The 16,611-nt window shown below is 39.0% G+C and overlaps 1 protein-coding gene across 1 annotated transcript; it reads right to left on the reverse strand.

Moving 5' to 3' along the window:
- Positions 1-4,731: 4,731 nt before the first annotated feature.
- On the reverse strand, positions 4,732-16,384 carry FBXO45 (F-box protein 45). The gene is made up of 3 exons (XM_004373589.2): positions 15,938-16,384; positions 8,808-9,164; positions 4,732-5,220 (listed from the first exon to the last, which is right to left on the reverse strand). The coding sequence occupies exons 1-3, from the start codon at positions 16,247-16,249 to the stop codon at positions 5,035-5,037; spliced, it is 855 nt and encodes a 284-aa protein (XP_004373646.1). The 5' UTR covers positions 16,250-16,384; the 3' UTR covers positions 4,732-5,034.
- Between the last annotated feature and the right edge of the window lie 227 nt (positions 16,385-16,611).

The following is a 16,611-nucleotide window of genomic DNA, read 5'->3' on the forward strand; positions in this document are numbered from 1 at the left end:
TTGCTATCGTGAACAGTGCTGCAATGAACATGGGTGTGCATATATCTATCGGTGTGATGGCTCTTATTTCTCTAGGATGTATTCCAAGGAGTGGGATTGCTAGATTGTATGGTACTTCTATTTCTAGCTTTTTAAGGAAGCGCCTAATCGATTTCCAAAGTGGTTGTACCATTTTACATTCCCACCAGCGGTGTATAAGTGTTCCAGTCTCTCCCCAACCTCCCCAATATTTATTATTTTGTGTTTTTTGGATTAATGCCAGCCTTGTTGGGGTGAGATGGTATCTCACTGTAGTTTTGATCTGCGTTTTCTCTAATGGCTAACGATCGTGAGCATTTCTTCATGTGTGTTAGCCACCTGAATGTCTTCTTTGGCGAAGTAAGGCTACTCCTCTGAAGACTAGAGAACACATGCTCTCAACAGTACTCTAATGAATACATTAAATAAAAAGCAAACGGTTCGGGGGAGGATCCAAAAAAGAAATTAGGACAACAGACTGGTAAAGCTGTCCCTGGTATCTTTTTCCACTGAACAAAAAAATACAGAAATTTTACACCTACTTTTCTTTAGAAAATTAAAACCCTTTTTATGAATTTTGACATATTACTGTATCTAGCAGCTTCTAGCAACATGATCAACTGATTAATTTCTTTTAAGCTTTGAGGTCACAGAAGCCATTTGCTCAGCCAGTTCAGGAATAGCATGCCTAACTCTTAAAACTCTTGGCGAACAACTGTTAGCTAGGGGTGGAGGCAACTGGGGAACAGGATCCGAATGAATGACTGTTCCCTGTCCATGTTCCATTCTAAGCATGGGAAATAAGGATTCCATTATTAAAAGCCACGGAATTCACAGGTAAAGTCTATTACGATTTTTGGCAACTAAGGCCCCCCAATTTTTCTTTCTGACCAATGTGTAAAAAGGTTCTTTTTTTAAAATGTAGGCAATTACAAGTGGTTAATGTTTAACTTTTTATTAAGAAACTAAAGCAAAACAGACGAATTTCAAAATAATTAAAATACAGAGTTCTAATTTTAATTCTAAACAAAATGAAATCTACACCAACAACTAAAAATCAGAGTTTACCAATATTTATGAATAAAGGGGTGTGGCTGAAATGCACTCACAATAATTATTTCTTCCTTATTAGTCTCAGATTTGCATCCCTTTCCTTCCCGTTTCCCTTGGAATAGGACACAGAATTTCTCCCTCATCTACCTTTTGCTTCTATAGTCTGAAACTTCAGAGGAGCATTTTTCCTCCTATATAGCTCTTTTTTTGTTCCTTCAGCAAATAGATGAGCACCTGCCCATTGGACTTAGATGACGTGGGGCACAAAGATGAGTCCATCAGAGATACTCTCCTAAGATGTTTAGGGGTAATAAGACACCAATAAATAATCAATAAAAATAATTTTATACAAGGTATAAAGTAATACAGTATGGCAAGTATAGATAAAATATAAAGAGGGAAATTTCAAGGAAGGAGGGGTTACATTCAGCTGGAAGAACTGAGGAATGCTTTATAAAGATAGCACTTGAGCTAGGTATGGACTGTTCCTTCTAACAAAGGCTTCAAAGTGGTCCTGATCACAGTGGTCTCAGTTTCTGAAAAGTAATCTTCTCAACACTAATCTTTAAAACCCCTTAAGCTTCTCTCTCTTCAAAGTGTTCATTTCTTAAAACGATCAATAAAGTATTAATACTAAAGTCTATATAAATAGTAATTTGGGAATTAATTAAAAGTTAATTACAATATAACAGCTTCTGTAGGATTTAGGTTCCTGTTATTTTTTAAACTCTTTCCCCAGTCAAATCATATCTAAAAGGCAGAAGCTGCCTAATCATTGAACCATGACCTTAAATATTCAACTGGGCACAACCTACTTATTTTACGTGCTTTACCAAATCTATGTCTAAACTTATTTGAATCAGGATGAGGGATGTGAAATGGCGTAACATTCAAAAGCAAGATAATGAAAAAATAATGGCAACTATGAAATGATATTAGCCACAGAATTCCTTGTCTGAAAAGTTTTAATGAATTATGATCCATTGACCATTACAGACTTCAAGCCTTACTATTTCTTCTTTCCTATGTAAAACCAGATAATTCAAACAGCCTATCTCAAGTATGACAGAACATAGTATGAATAAGATAACAGAAACGTTTGCTTCCACATCTGCATGCTTCACTAAGAACCAAAGAAAAGTGCTCCCGGTTTCCCATGTCAACAAGGCAAGTTCAAATACACGTTTTTGTCCTGATAATTTCAATGAAAATACAACAGATACTACTTTGCCTTTCAAGAGCACTTTTATCCATAGCACAACAAGTGCTTTCTCGCTGTTGTCTCCTTCACCCTCAATGTCCTTGTGAGGTAGTCACGGGAGGGAGCAGGGATGGTTTTTCCATTCTGCAGATGAGAAAACTCAAGGTGAACTTTAGGTCAGTGGTCCTCAACCTTGGCCGCATACTGAACACACCTAGGGAAGTTGTTAAAAATCCTGATGGCCGGGTCAGATACCAGACCAACATCTCAGAATCTCAGGGTCAGAATCAAGCATCAGTATTTTTTAAATGCACGCGATTCCAAAGTACAGCTCAGGTTGAGAACCACTGGCTTAGGTGATTCATACTCCATCTCCAGGTGCTACTGTCCTCTACCTAAACACTGTATCAGCACCAATGAAAAAGAAGATCCCATTTCCCCGAAAACTATAGCGGTTTGTTTTACTATTCTGTACAGCCAGTATTGACCTCTGGGAATAAAATGATTTTATCAGGTTAAGAATGAAGGCTCTTCACCCCCTGCTGCCCATCCTATAAACCTCTGCTTTATAAAGTCTGCAAAAAGAATATTAGGAAATTGAAAGCTCTGAGATAAGAATGGCCTGTTACATATTTAAGCAGTAACCGATTGTAGGTTCAATATGCAATAACCATGTGTTTCTGTTTCCCATTCAGCAGTTTCAAAACTTTGCTGCAAATGAACGTTTACTAATACAACAAAACAGAAGGTATAAATAAAACGCTCAGCAAAAGCTCTTGGGAGCTGGCAATAGCACAACCTGAAAAAGAAACAAGTACTTAGAGGACTTCATAATTCTCTAACCAGGCAATCTTCATCCCGAACCAGTTCTCTTCTTCAATCAAATTTTAAACTTTTGCCAAATGGAACTATTCTTTCACCAAGAAAAATCGATTTGTAGCAACTATATTCTCTAATACATTTAAAAAAGAATTTCATTCTAGGAGATTTCTTCTTGATATGGATAGCCAAAAAATTTTTTTTTAACAAATTTCATCTTTAAGCAACATACCAAATACACAATAAATACTTGTAAACCTTTCAGGTGACAACAAGTAATGTATCTTTGCTCTAATGGCTGAAATCCCCTGCTTCACAGGAGTATTGATAATCCTTACTCCCAAGGAGCAACCCATGAATCCCAGTCAGCTGCTCGCTGTCCCTAATTTTATCAGATTTAAAACAAAATATACATACAGCAATAACTTAAAAAGCACAAAGATTCCACTTGTCTTAGTCAATTCATATCACAAAGACGGATCTGAGACCATACAATTTATACTTTCATACAGAAAGATGATGTCTGCTTCTCTTCTAAAAAAAGAAAATCTCAACTCATGTGTGTTGGATTATCAGTTCTAAAGAGTGATATTAGTGCAGTGAAATCAGATTTATCAGTCAAAAATTGAGAACAGGAATTAATGTTAGGCATTTCTACAATGAAACCTCCAAAACATTGCCAACCTGAAGTTTTCAGCACAAGGTGTTACAGATTTCAAGTCCCATGGGGGCAATTATCTATGAGATTAAGCACATCCTTAACCTGGGTTCAGGTTGGCACTGTTTCAGGTGGGTGAGTAAACATTTTCTTGATAGCCCCAATGAAGGGTCTAAAGCTTAAATTGTTGCATGATGTAAACAATACAGAATTAAAAATTTTCTGATAATATCTATTGCATTAGACAGTTATAAAATAAAAGGACAATTAATCAATTCATTTCCTAGGGTCTATGACCAATAGCTTTCTTATTTGAGGCCTATAAGATGTTCTGTGTTCTTATGAGACACTTTTCTCAGAAGGCCAAAAAATAAAACCAGGTACTAGAAGAAGCACATTATGATGATGTTTAGATCATCCTTACTGATACATGTATAATTAGAAATAGATTTGCCTTCCCTCAATCTTTAGCCAGGAGATTAAGTGTATCTTTATTATAATTTTAATTGTTTAAAAAAAAAAAAAAACCCAGGCTATAATTGCTATGGAAACTGTAAGCCAAATACAATACAAAATGAGCCAATACAACACATATCTTTTAAAAATCTTCTCCTTTGTCTGTCCCTAAATGTTATTCTAAATTTGTACCATGTAGTGGTTTTTAAGAAAACGAACTAGAACAAAGCAACCCCTTTGTCCTTTTTTTATATAGTTTTTTTTACACACATATTGTATATACAATTTTTAAAATAGCTGCACAACTTTATATCTCACTGTCAGAGAAGTGCAGTCCAGGCAGACCATGCTTCTCAATATATTAAAAATATTAAATAAAACGTAACCAGCTTCATACTCCTCTAATAATCAAGCTGGCTGGAAAAAAGGGATTGGAGAAAGAACAGGCAGTTGTAAAATGGGATCAGTCTTTCTTCACAAACACACTACTTAAAAATCTTGCTATTTCCTTATCTTATCCCTTTTATGGCATCTCTGTATCTCACCTTAAAAGTTGGAAATCACACACTGCTAACTTAGAGACAAAATCTGTTGCAACATGCATATGTCAACTGCCCACTCAACCAACTGCAACCCTGAGGATTTTTCTGGCCTGGTAGAAGGAGGAAACACTAAGATAATCACTGCTGTAGAGTTGCTTCTCCAGTCTACAATCCCGTGCGTTTTTCAGATGTTTCTTGGACATGCATGTATGACACTGTCACTTCGTGATTCTACTTTCCACAAGTAGATCTCCTCCACGCAGTCTTTCATCCCAACGAAGCCACTGTCATCCATCCAAAGGTTTTCCAAGGTAAACCAAAGTCACTTCTGTGTTGCCATACACAGCAGACACTGCTGGATACAAGCAGGCCTTTGGAAGTCCTCTAAAGGCAACCCCCAGGAACTCATATCCACGTTCAAAAGCTAAAGTCTTATCTTCCATGTCCAAGATGACTCGAATTCTTTCTCCTATCTGCAAATAGACATCAAAAAAAGGTTAGAAGAAAACCTCCAAGGGTACAGACAGCTACAAGAACTATAACATAAATCAAAAAGTTGAATGTATTATTAATAATACATATCTTAAAAAAAATATATATATATATATATCCTGAAAGTTGTCTAAAAAGAAATAAAAAAGGAAGGTTTCTGGCCAGGGAGAAACATCTAGACGAAAGAACATACATCAATCTCATCAAGCACACTTCTTTAGTAGTTTTTTGTTGTTTTTAAACTGAAGATTCACATGAGATCTACACTTTTGCTAAAAATTTAATGTATCCCCTTAAAAGACCTAAGATTTTATTTACACTTTGTTTAAAGACTTTTCTTAAGAGGATTGCCGCTGAAATCTACAACTTTGTATATTTTACCAAAAAAAGGCTGCCTAAATAACTTTCTCAAATTACTATAATAAAACAACACTTACATAGTCTTTAAATTTTACAATGCACTTCCACATATAATATGGAGTGGATATAATCATGAATTGCCAAATCTGACTATAGATGCTAAAAGATGCAGAATAGGCTTATTAAATGGCCTTTTTTGGTTCACTGTTCTGAAACATCTGTTATAAAAACAGCAGCAATGACTGTCAAACTATACTTTGAGGCAGAATTTTGCAATCAAAAATCAAAATTTACTACTTCCTGATCACGGCAACACCTGCCATTATCATTTATTTTCCTTTAGTGTCTTTCCTATCACAAATAATCGCCAACACTTGCTTTTTTCCTCCCTTTACCCAACTCACAGATTAATCCACACCCCACTTTATAGACCTAAGAATCTCCAAACGATCATCACTGTTACTGCTACTACTAAAACATGCACAGCGAAAAACAGAAATGAAAGTTAGTATTGTGGTGGGTATTTGTTTTGTGCTTTATTTGTATTATCTTATTTAATTCTCACAGTAATCCTAGGAGTTATCCCTATTTTACAGAAGATAAAATTGAGAAGATAGAACTACTCCTGGTGAAATTTACAAGTCTGCTCCCCCTCTGACTAACACACAGCATACACACAAGCATGGGAGCAGAAAGCAGAGGTCTTACTAACTTTAGGTGTCAACGGGCAAAACTTGGAGATGGCAGAGCAACTGGAAACTCAGATGAACTCCAAAAGCAAGGGAACCACAGAGAAGATGAGCCCCAAAAGCTAAGAAAAAATTCTCCAAATCCTTGTCTGACCACTGTATTACACAGGCACAGGGGAGACCAGGCTGCAAATGCAGCAGCTAGAAGCTGAAAAAACTGAGCAAAGACATTAGGGGCTGCACATTATGCGGGAGACAGAGTTGACAGTTTACGAGTTCAGGCAAGTTAACTGCCAACTAAAACAAGAAAATCAACACTCTTCAGAAGAATAAAAGTTTCTAAAGAAACAAAACATTCTAGAGTCACTACTACATATTATCTACAATGTCCAATTTTCAATAAAAAACTATTAGATATGAAAAGAAACAGGAAAATATGACCCATAGATGGGGGGGGGAAGGTAGTCAATAGAAACTAGCTCCAAGTGGGCCTAGATGTTGGATTTGGCAGACGAAGACTTTAAAGCAGCTATTATAAATATGCTGAAAGAATTAATGAAAAATACAGTATTAATGAGTTGACAGGGAATCTTAACAGAGAAATGAGAACTATAAAAAAGATCCAAATGAAAATTTAGAGCTGAAGATTATAATAACCAAAAATCATTAAGATTGGCTCAATAGCAGAGTTGAGATAGGAGAAGAAAGAATCCATGAACTTGAAGATACAGCAGTAGAAATTACCCAATCCAAATAACAGAGAGAAAAAAAGATTGACCAAAAACGAACACAGCTTCAGAGGCACAGAAACAAGGGCAATATCAAGCTGTCTAGTAACTACACTAAATAAATATAAATGGACTAAACATTCCAATCAAAAGCCAGTGGTTGTGAGACTGGATTGGATAAAAGGCAACACCCAACTAACTTAACTATATGTTGTCTAAGAGACTCACTTTAAATATAAAAGCAGACTGAAAGTAAAAGGATGGAAAAAGATATACCATACAACAGTAAGCATAAGAAAGCTGAACTGGCTATTAATATCAGATAAAACAGACTTAATGACAAGGAATATTACTACAGTCAAAGAAGGACAAAAGAGTTAATCAGGCAGGGAGATATATAACAATTGTAAATGTATATGCACCTAATAACAGAGCTCTAAAATACATGAAGCAAAAACTGACAGAACTTGAAGGAGAAATAGACAAGTTAACAACTATAGTTAGAGATTTCAATACTCCTCTCAGTAAACAATAGAACAGGTAGAAAGAAAAATCAGTAAGGATATAGAACAACTTGGCAACTATCAACCAACTTGACCTGTCATTTACAGAACTTTCCATTCAACAACAGAATACACTTTCTTTTCAAGCACACATGAAACACTTACCAAGAAACACCATATGCTAGGAATAAAACAAGTCTCAATAAATTTAAAAGAATTGAAATCATATACAGTATATTCTCTAAAAAACAAAGAATTAAGGACTTTCACTACAAAACCATAACAAGACTAGTCACAGGACTTTATCTTCAGTGATTTATTAAGTTCAGACACCCTTCTCCTTAGGGTCTTTGCAGTGCCTGAAAGGACAGCAAGTAAAGGATTCTATAAAAGAGAATCCTTCCAGGCTTTTATACCTCAGGAAATGGAATATATTTTTAGTTCTTCTACTTTAGTATGCCTGACTTGACATCATTACTGAGTCTAGAGCTTTCAAGCCACATGTGGCTCTGAAATACATAATCTATAGTTCTTCAAGACTTTCCATTTCTTATCAGACTACTGTATTTTAGACCCTGCTGAATCGATGGTAATAATATGATTTTTTTATAAATAGGAACTATAATTCTGACTCTAGAGTCTAGTGAGTATGGCTTAAGGCTAAAATGAAGAAAAGAACGAAAAAATACAGTTTACCTGAACTTTCCTATCACTACAGAAATCACTGAAGCCTTCAGGGGATTTGAATCCACAAACAGATTAATAAGTAGCAGAGGATTAGTTTGTGTGCGCACACACACGTGCATCTGTGGGGATGAGGTCTCTGGAAAGATGTGGATGTGCCTCGATATTGGAAAGATGACAATCTAGAGTATGAGTTGGCAAACTACAGCACCTGGGCCAAATCTGGTGTGCAGTCTGTAAATAAAGTTTTATTAGAACATAGCCATGCTCATTTATTTACATATCGCCTATGGCGGCTTTTGTACTACAACAGCAGAGTTGAGAAGCTGTGACAGAGACTATGCTACCTACAAAGCCTGACATATTCACTATCTGGCCCTTTACAGAAAAAGTTTGCCAAGCCCTGATCTACAGCAAATATGAATTGTTCAAGGGAGAATATGTATTAGGAAACAAATATTGAGATATTAAAAGCTTATTACCACAACAGCTGAGTTACACCAAAAAGAGATACAAAGCTGCTATATAACAATCTGTAAATTTAAAACAAATTCAAATGTTATCTGACTAAGGCCCATATCTGAGAAAATACCCAGTCTCTCACCTGATACTTTGGTGCATTGTTGCACTGTGGAAAACTGCCATTGACTTCCCCATTATGTAGCAGATTATTGTCCACCAGATTCCAGCCCCAGCTCTGGTCGTCACTGCCCAACAATGCCACATAACCCTGGCACTGCATGGGGGCCCGTTTTGTGGCGATTCCAATCACTGCCACAGTGCCCAGAGGGCCTTCCCACCATACTTCCCATGCATGGCGGCCCTCACTGAAACCAATCTTGGTCCTTGCACCATCAGTGCTCTGCGCAATGGGGTTTCGATGTAAAGTAAAGCCATTCTTCTTAATGTAGACATTCCTGGAGCAGTCATTAGTGCTGAAGGCGTGTTGGAAAGCACGTATCTGAAAAGACGAGAAACAGACCAAAGAAACAGAAATTGGAGTTTTTTTAAATCGTAAAACGTAATGGATTGAATTGTCGCCCAAAAATACGTGTTGTAAATCCTTACCCTTACACCTGTGGTTACAATTCCATTTGAGAATGTGTTGTCTTTGTTATGTTAATGAGATTAGTGTAGGGTGTGTCTTAAATCAATCTCTTTTGAGATATAAAAGAGATTAAACAAGCAAGCCATGAGGCAGAGATAGGGGAAGAGAGATGCCAAGCCACATGAAGATCGCCCAGGAGCAGAAGCTCAAAGGAGACAAGGACCTTCCTCTAGAGCAGACAGAGAGAGAAAGCCTTCGCTTAGAGCCAGCATCCTGAATTCAGACTTCTAGCCTCCTGAACTGTGAGAAAACAAATTTCTGTTTGTTAAAGCCACCCACTTGTGGTATTTCCGTTACAGCAGCACTAGAAAACTAAGACAGTACCAAACCCGAGGCTACATGTTTTTAAATAACAATGTTATATATTTTTTAAATAATGTAAAAAGTTATTTCCAAAAAATGGTTAAAGTTGCGGGATGGGATATTAATATAATAAAATGTTTAACATTAAAAATAATTGCCAACTTGGTTCTTCATCGTTTGACAAAAATACTAACACAAAGACATAAACAAGAATCCTTGTATTTTAGAGAGAATACTAAACTGTTTATGGATGATATACTGATGTCTGGGAATTGCTCTGAAATAATCCAGGGGTGTAGTGGGATAGTAAAGGGATACACACGACACTAAATTGGCCACAAAGTACTCACTGTTAAAGCTGAGTGAAGAGTCTTGGGAGGTTCATGAAACTATTTTCTTGACTTTTGTTTATGCTTGATATTTTTATATTGAAAAGTTAAAGATACACAGTTTCCATGTTAGCATTGCTGTCACCAAACAGAATTATGTAGTAAAATAGAGACCTTGGTCAGCAGCTCTAAATTCAACCGCTGGCATTTATAAAGAGTCATTAAGAGCAGTGGCCACCACTGATAGGACAGGTTAGTTGACCCTTCAATAATTAGAGATTTTTTTAAGCTTTTAAAATAAAGACATTATGAAACAGCTATTCTATACAAATAATAGCAATTTCTCATGTTTCAATAATTTAAAACTTTTGGTTTGTATGTTAAAAAAAAAAGCCCCCCTGTACCTTATTGAAACTAGAAAAAAGCAGCCTACGGTTGGGACTTATCACTCTAGTTAAACTGGGAAATCAATTCCAGAGTCACAGAATGTCAGCATTGGGAGGGACCTTAAAGATAACCTAGTCCAACACAAAGACAGGGACACAGACCGAAAAGGCTGTGTTGGGCAAAGTCAACAGCCAGTTAGTGCAAGAGTCTCGTTAGCCCATACTTTACTATTTCATTATTGCACTGCAGAGCAGAGAGTTTAAAACAGTATCTGCATGTTTTAGGTATCCTATGTTTTCATAAGGAGGCTTACTGTAAAAGTGAAGTATTTCTAAACTTTTTCCTATCTGTTCCTGTTATAACACAAACACTTTAAGGTATGTGAAATATCAGAACATAGGATTAAATGAAGGAGGAGAATATCCCCAAAATATTCACTATTGCTACATAACTGAAGAAAATATTATAAAGAGACTAATTCCTCATTATAAGATATTTAATTAATACTTCCCCATGCTTATTCCCCAATTCTTATCAACTCCAACTGCTTTTTCTCTGATCCTATTCTCTGTCACAATGACACCATTCACAACCTCTTCCTCAAACTTCTTTATCTTCCTACTTCCTTGAACTGATCCTTCATTGAATCCTTTTTTGGTTACTACCCTACCTCTGCCCCCCACCCCCACCCCCCGGCAAATTTTCCAGACTCAGACCTTAACCTTCTACCTGAATTCTCTCTAGACAAGTCTTTCTAAAGTAGCACCTTTATTACATCACATCCCAGTTCAATATTTCCACATTTTTGATGGTTCCACATTTACTACCATATCAATTCTAAGTTCTTCTGCCTGGTTTTCAAAGCCCTCCTGATCTGGTTCCTCCTATTCCCCTTTCTATCTTTGTGTTGTTCTCCTTGTTTGTGGTATCAAACCTGCTTTCTACCTCTCACTTGTCCTCTAAGACCAGCTCCAGTCCTACCACCTCCACGAAGCTATACTAAGGTCATCCAATCCCCCTCGTTTCTGTCTCCTGAATTTCTAGCCACCATAGTCTGTATATACAACACTTAATTATGTAGATCTTATTTTCCAACACACGCCTAATTGCTTGATTCTAGTAAAAAATATTTTGACAAAAATAAAATCTAATCTAAATTGTTCAAATCTCTACAAGAAATACAGAGGACAGAAGAACATGTTATGCAGCACTATGGGAATGAAATCAGCAAAATCCAGACCAGGGAAACTCTACAAAGTAAACAATTTTCAACAAAGAAATTGTAGGAGTTGGGAGATGGAGGGTGAATCTACACTAAAATAAGACTTAAGAGACATATCAACTGTTTGAAATAGGAACCTTATATAGAACTGATTTAAAAAACTGCAAATTAAAACCACAACTTTGACATTATGAGACAATTGGAAATTTGTACACTTCATTTTTTACATTAAGAAATTTTTGTTAATTTCTTTTCCGATGTGATAATGGTATTGTAATTATGTATTTTTAAAGTATCCTTATCTTTTAGAGATGGATACAGCAAATTTCAGATTAAATGGAAAGATACATACATAAATTAATAAAAACAATCCATGGTTTTGTCTCACAGTCCCATGCACAACCTGGATTTTACATTATAGCAAACAGCTTTAAGACCTAGTTTAGGTGCTAAGAATGAAATTTAGAGAATGGCAGTTGGATTCCAAGTGTGATTGCACTGATTGATTCTACTTGGTAACATGTAAAATATGAACTTTTAAAAGACAACTCCTGAATAAACCAAAAAAAACAATCCCATTGCCGTCAAGCCAATTCCTACTCATAGCAACCTTACAGGACAGAGAACTGCCCCATAGGGTTTCCAAGGAGCTCTTGGTGGATTTGAACTGCCGACCTTTTGGTTAGCAGCCAAACTTGTAACCACTACACCACCAGGGTTTCCAAACTCTGCTATTCCAAACCTGCTCCCACAGAGAAGGATGGGAACTCTAACTCCTGAATAGACTGACCAAATCCAAACACTTTGCAGTTTTATGCTATCTGAAACCTGTTCCCATCCTTCTCTGTTACCGAGGCTCCCTGAAAATCATACTGACTACTCCTTCTTCCTTGTCTCACTCATCCCATCAGCTGTCTGCCTATGTGGACTTGTTCTCTGCAACAGCTCTCCCAGACATCCCCTCATCCCCTCTACACCTGTTTGGGTCTTAAGTATCTCTAGCCTCAACACTGTCAGCATTACCTCTACAGCCCCTCCCTGCTCCAATTCATGTCATGGCCTAATCTTTTTGAAGCACAGCTCTTACTTTGTCACTCCCCTGTTCAAGCTTTGATGGTTTCCAACTGTAGAACAAAGCCCAAACTATAGAATGAAAGCTGTATTTCACGGCCCTCCATGATATATCTGGTTCCAGGTTACCTTTACAATCATATTTCCCACTACTTCCCTTCAATTAAATCTAACTGAACTATTTTACATCTTTAGCCCGCACCTCTCCTCTAAGCTCCAACCTGTAACAGTTGCCTACCTGAATGAAATAGCCTAGATGTCTCAAAAACACTGCAAATTGCCCTACCCTCCTAACCCCTTCTTCCTAAAATTTCAAATGGCTTCCCTGTAGTTTGGCCCTAATCCACCTCTTTCATCTAATGTCAAACCTGCTTCACCTTTGCTCTCTAGACTCCAGCCACATTGATCTGTTTTCTGTCCTGTAATACTTAGCAGGTTCCCTCTTGGAAAGGTCTTCTCTCTCCCCTTGGCCTATTTATTCCTTTCTTTCAGGTCTCAGTTTAAACATCATTTCCTTCAGAGAAAGCCTACCTGGGTCAAATTCTCCACTACTGACACTCAGAGCAGCATGTATCTCTCCTTCATAGATGCAATTTAATAATTGTGTGATTATTTCATGAATATCTATTTTCCCCACTAGACTGTAAGCTCCATAAGCAAGACATCCATAAGAGTTCCTGTCTGTTTTATTCACCACTGTATCCCCAAGATAATAGTGTCTGGCACTCACACTTTTTGAATAAAAATGTTTGCTACACAAACCCTTTGCTTTATTCTTGTCCTGCTTCTGTTCAGGGTATTTCCTCTTCCTAAAATGTTCAAATCCTCCCCACCTTTAAAATAATTCAGCTCAAATACAACCTCAACCTCAAATCTTTTCCAATCCCCAACTCAACTTTTAAATCTCTGAACTTCTAGCATATTTTTTTATACCCCTAACAGTAAGGAAGGAGCCCTGGTGGTGCAGTGGTTAAGTGCTCAGCTGCTAACCGGAAAGGCTGTAGGTTCATACCCACCAGCCCCTCTGCGGGAGACAGACATGGCGGTCTGTTTCCATGAAGACTACAGCCTTAGACTCCTGAGGGGGCAGTTCTCCTCTGTCCAACAGAGTCAGTTTGGGTTAACAGTAAGGGAGGAGTCCCTAGGTGGTGCAAACAGTTAAGTGCTTGACTGCTAACCAAAAGGGTTCCACTCAGAGGCACCCTGGAAAAAAGGCCTGGCAATCTGCTTCCAAAAGGTCACAGCCTTGAAAACCCTATAGAGCACAGTTCTACTCTGCAATACATGAGGTTGTCATGAGTCAAAACTGAATCGACGGCAACTGGTTGTTTTTTAACAGTAAGGAGCAATTCCTATCACGCATTACAGTTATTTCTATACATTTTTTTCTCCTCTACTAGACTAAGGGTTCACCTGTTTGACTATCTGACTGACTTTGATTTAGTCTTTGTTATCTATCCTCAAGATATTCAAGCAAAATGCCCTGCAACATCTGAATGAACATGTCATTAGTATAAGTCTACAATATCTACAGGAGTCCTAGTGGTACAATGGTTAAGCATTCAGTTATTAACCCAAAGGTTAGCTGTTCAAACCCACCCGCTGGCTCCTCGGGAGAAAGACCTCATGATATGCTCCTCTAAAAATTACAGCCTAGAAAACCCTACGGGGGCAGTTCTACTCTGTCACATGGGATCGCTCTGAGTCAGAACTGACTTGACGGCACCTAACAACAACAACAACATGCCAAGTATGAAAAACTTCAGAAACCAAAAATCAAACAACAAACTTCAGAAACCTAAAATACTCTGGAAGAATATAAATAACATTGATAACACAGGTTGCCTCTGAAGAGGGGAACTGGGTAGCTGAGTGACAAGGGTGAAAGGAAGACATTTTCCTGTATATCACTTTGCCATCTTGAATCATGTGAACATCTTATTTATTATCAATTATAAAAATTTCTTAAAACCAATACACTTCATGAGAAAAAAAAAGTAAATAAAACCTATGAAAACTACATGTTTATCAGGCAAAGTAGGACAAAACTGTAACCTTCTGCACTCCACCACAGAAATTATAACTAGCAAACACTGAGCATCTAGCAGGCACAAATATTAGCCTAAGAAATTAACATGTTATTTCACTTAATATAAAAACTACTTAAAAGTGAACATATTCAACAGCAATGTTCCTTACTGTATTAAACTAAAATCTGGTTTTACTACAAAAAAATGAATTTTACATCTATTTCACATGAACTTTTTTTACTTCTTATTCTGACACCCATTGGCATTAAAAAGGGACTTCTCTTTTTAGTTATTAATGTATTTTGTATGTTTATCACATTCCAAGTCACAGACTTTACCCTCTCTCATATACGCTCTGGGTGAATGCTACACTGGAGAGCTGTTATTGGTCCAGCTGAAGCCAAGCCCGAGCCCTTTGTTTATCGTGCCTGGAGAATGCTCTCACCCCCTACCACAACCTGTTACTTGACATTTTTATTTTGTATATGAAGAAAGGCATGAGTCTGCACAAGAATCTAGAAGGGAAAAAAGGAAGAAGCAAAACTGGAAACATCACGTCTGATGACAAATGGAACAGAAGAGACACACCATCAAGGTGGGACCTATGAAAAAGTTGGCAAGGAGCTAATCAATACTAGTGGGACAAAGCAATATTAAGACAATAAGTGGTACCGATGGGAGGATGTTCTATGAATGCCTGTATCTTGAAAGTTAGCAAGATGCCTGGGAACTCATTTGTAAGCCTGAAACACTGTGGAGAGACTTAACGGAAACTTGGGCGAAAATAAAGAAAAAATGGTTATAAATAAAGGAAAAGGTGAGGTGAAAGCAAAGATCTAAGAAACTAAGCCGATATTAAGAGAAAATAAGGCAGCGGAAATGATTTAATAGCGTCTATTTGTAGGGCAGGAAGAAAAATGGGATGATAGTATTAAAAGGTACAACAATGGGAGTGGTCGGTATTTATTAAGGGGAAAGACTGTCGAAAGTAGAGTAAGTAATGGAAGCCAGTGATGGGAAAGCATCTGGTCCTTCAGAGTGGATCACAGAAGTGGGGTGGGTTAAAGAGCAGAACTTAACAGTGACACTGTGTACAGCAATCCAAAGAGAAGAGGATCTTTATGGAGGGCAGTGGAGGGGAGAGGTGAGGTGAGGTCTTAACCGGACCGAAGGAAAGGCGGGATGGGGAGGCGAGCGTCTGACTCAGACGCTCAGATGAGAAGCACTGAGAGCGGCGCCGAGCAGCGGGACGGGGGGCAGCGGCGTGGCCCGGGGCTCCCTCACCTTGGCCTTGTAGCTGGGCAGGTTGCAGAGGATGTCCGTGCGCAGAGCCTCTTCGGCCAGGCTGCGGGCGCACAGGCTCCGCCACACCTCGCTGTTTTCATCGCCGTGCAGGCAGCGGTACCAGTGCTTGCACACCAGGGCGCAGCTCCGCAGTTCGGACAGCTCCAGGTAGGAAAACACCAACTCCAACACCCGGCTGGGCAGCCGGCCCCCGGCCCCCGCAGACCCGGATCCCGAGCCCGCGCCGGCGCCCGCGCCGCTACAGCCAGCGCCGCCCGAGGCTCCTCCAGCTCCCGGGGTCGGCGCCGCCATCGCCTCACCAGCCGGCCCGAAGGCCGCTGCCGCCGCCGCGTTCCACCGTCTCTGCTCTGGAGGCCAAGCCTCGCCTTGAGACCGGAGCAGCTTGCTCACCGCCCCTTTCACAGCCCGGCACCTCCACGACTCCCGCCCCTGCCAGGGGGCGCCCACCGCGCGCCCCGCCTCACTGAGGGCAGACGCGCCGGCCGCACGGGCGTCCCCGCCCCTCCCCCGCTCCCGAGGCTCAGGGCGGGCGCCGGAACCGCCCGACTCGCGTGGCCTCCCCGCGGCGCGCCCGTAGCTCCGCCATGCCAATTGAGGGCACGAAGCAAGGACGCACGCCCCGCTCTCTCGCGGTTCCTCTTGGCCCCGGATGT

The sequence above is a fragment of the Trichechus manatus genome, unplaced genomic scaffold, assembly GCF_000243295.1.
Source record: "Trichechus manatus latirostris isolate Lorelei unplaced genomic scaffold, TriManLat1.0 scaffold00026, whole genome shotgun sequence".
Taxonomy (NCBI): domain Eukaryota; kingdom Metazoa; phylum Chordata; class Mammalia; order Sirenia; family Trichechidae; genus Trichechus; species Trichechus manatus.

What these genes read in the sequence shown, in the direction of transcription:
- FBXO45 (XM_004373589.2), bottom strand. Translation starts at nt 16,249, where the DNA reads ATGGCGGCGCCGACCCCGGGAGCTGGAGGAGCCTCGGGCGGCGCTGGC. An exon ending in TGCCCAGCTACAAGGCCAAG is followed by an intron (nt 9,165 to 15,937) that starts GTGAGGGAGCCC and finishes TCGTCTTTTCAG; the next exon opens with ATACGTGCTTTCCAACACGC. An exon ending in ACAATGCACCAAAGTATCAG is followed by an intron (nt 5,221 to 8,807) that starts GTGAGAGACTGG and finishes GTCTATTTGCAG; the next exon opens with ATAGGAGAAAGAATTCGAGT.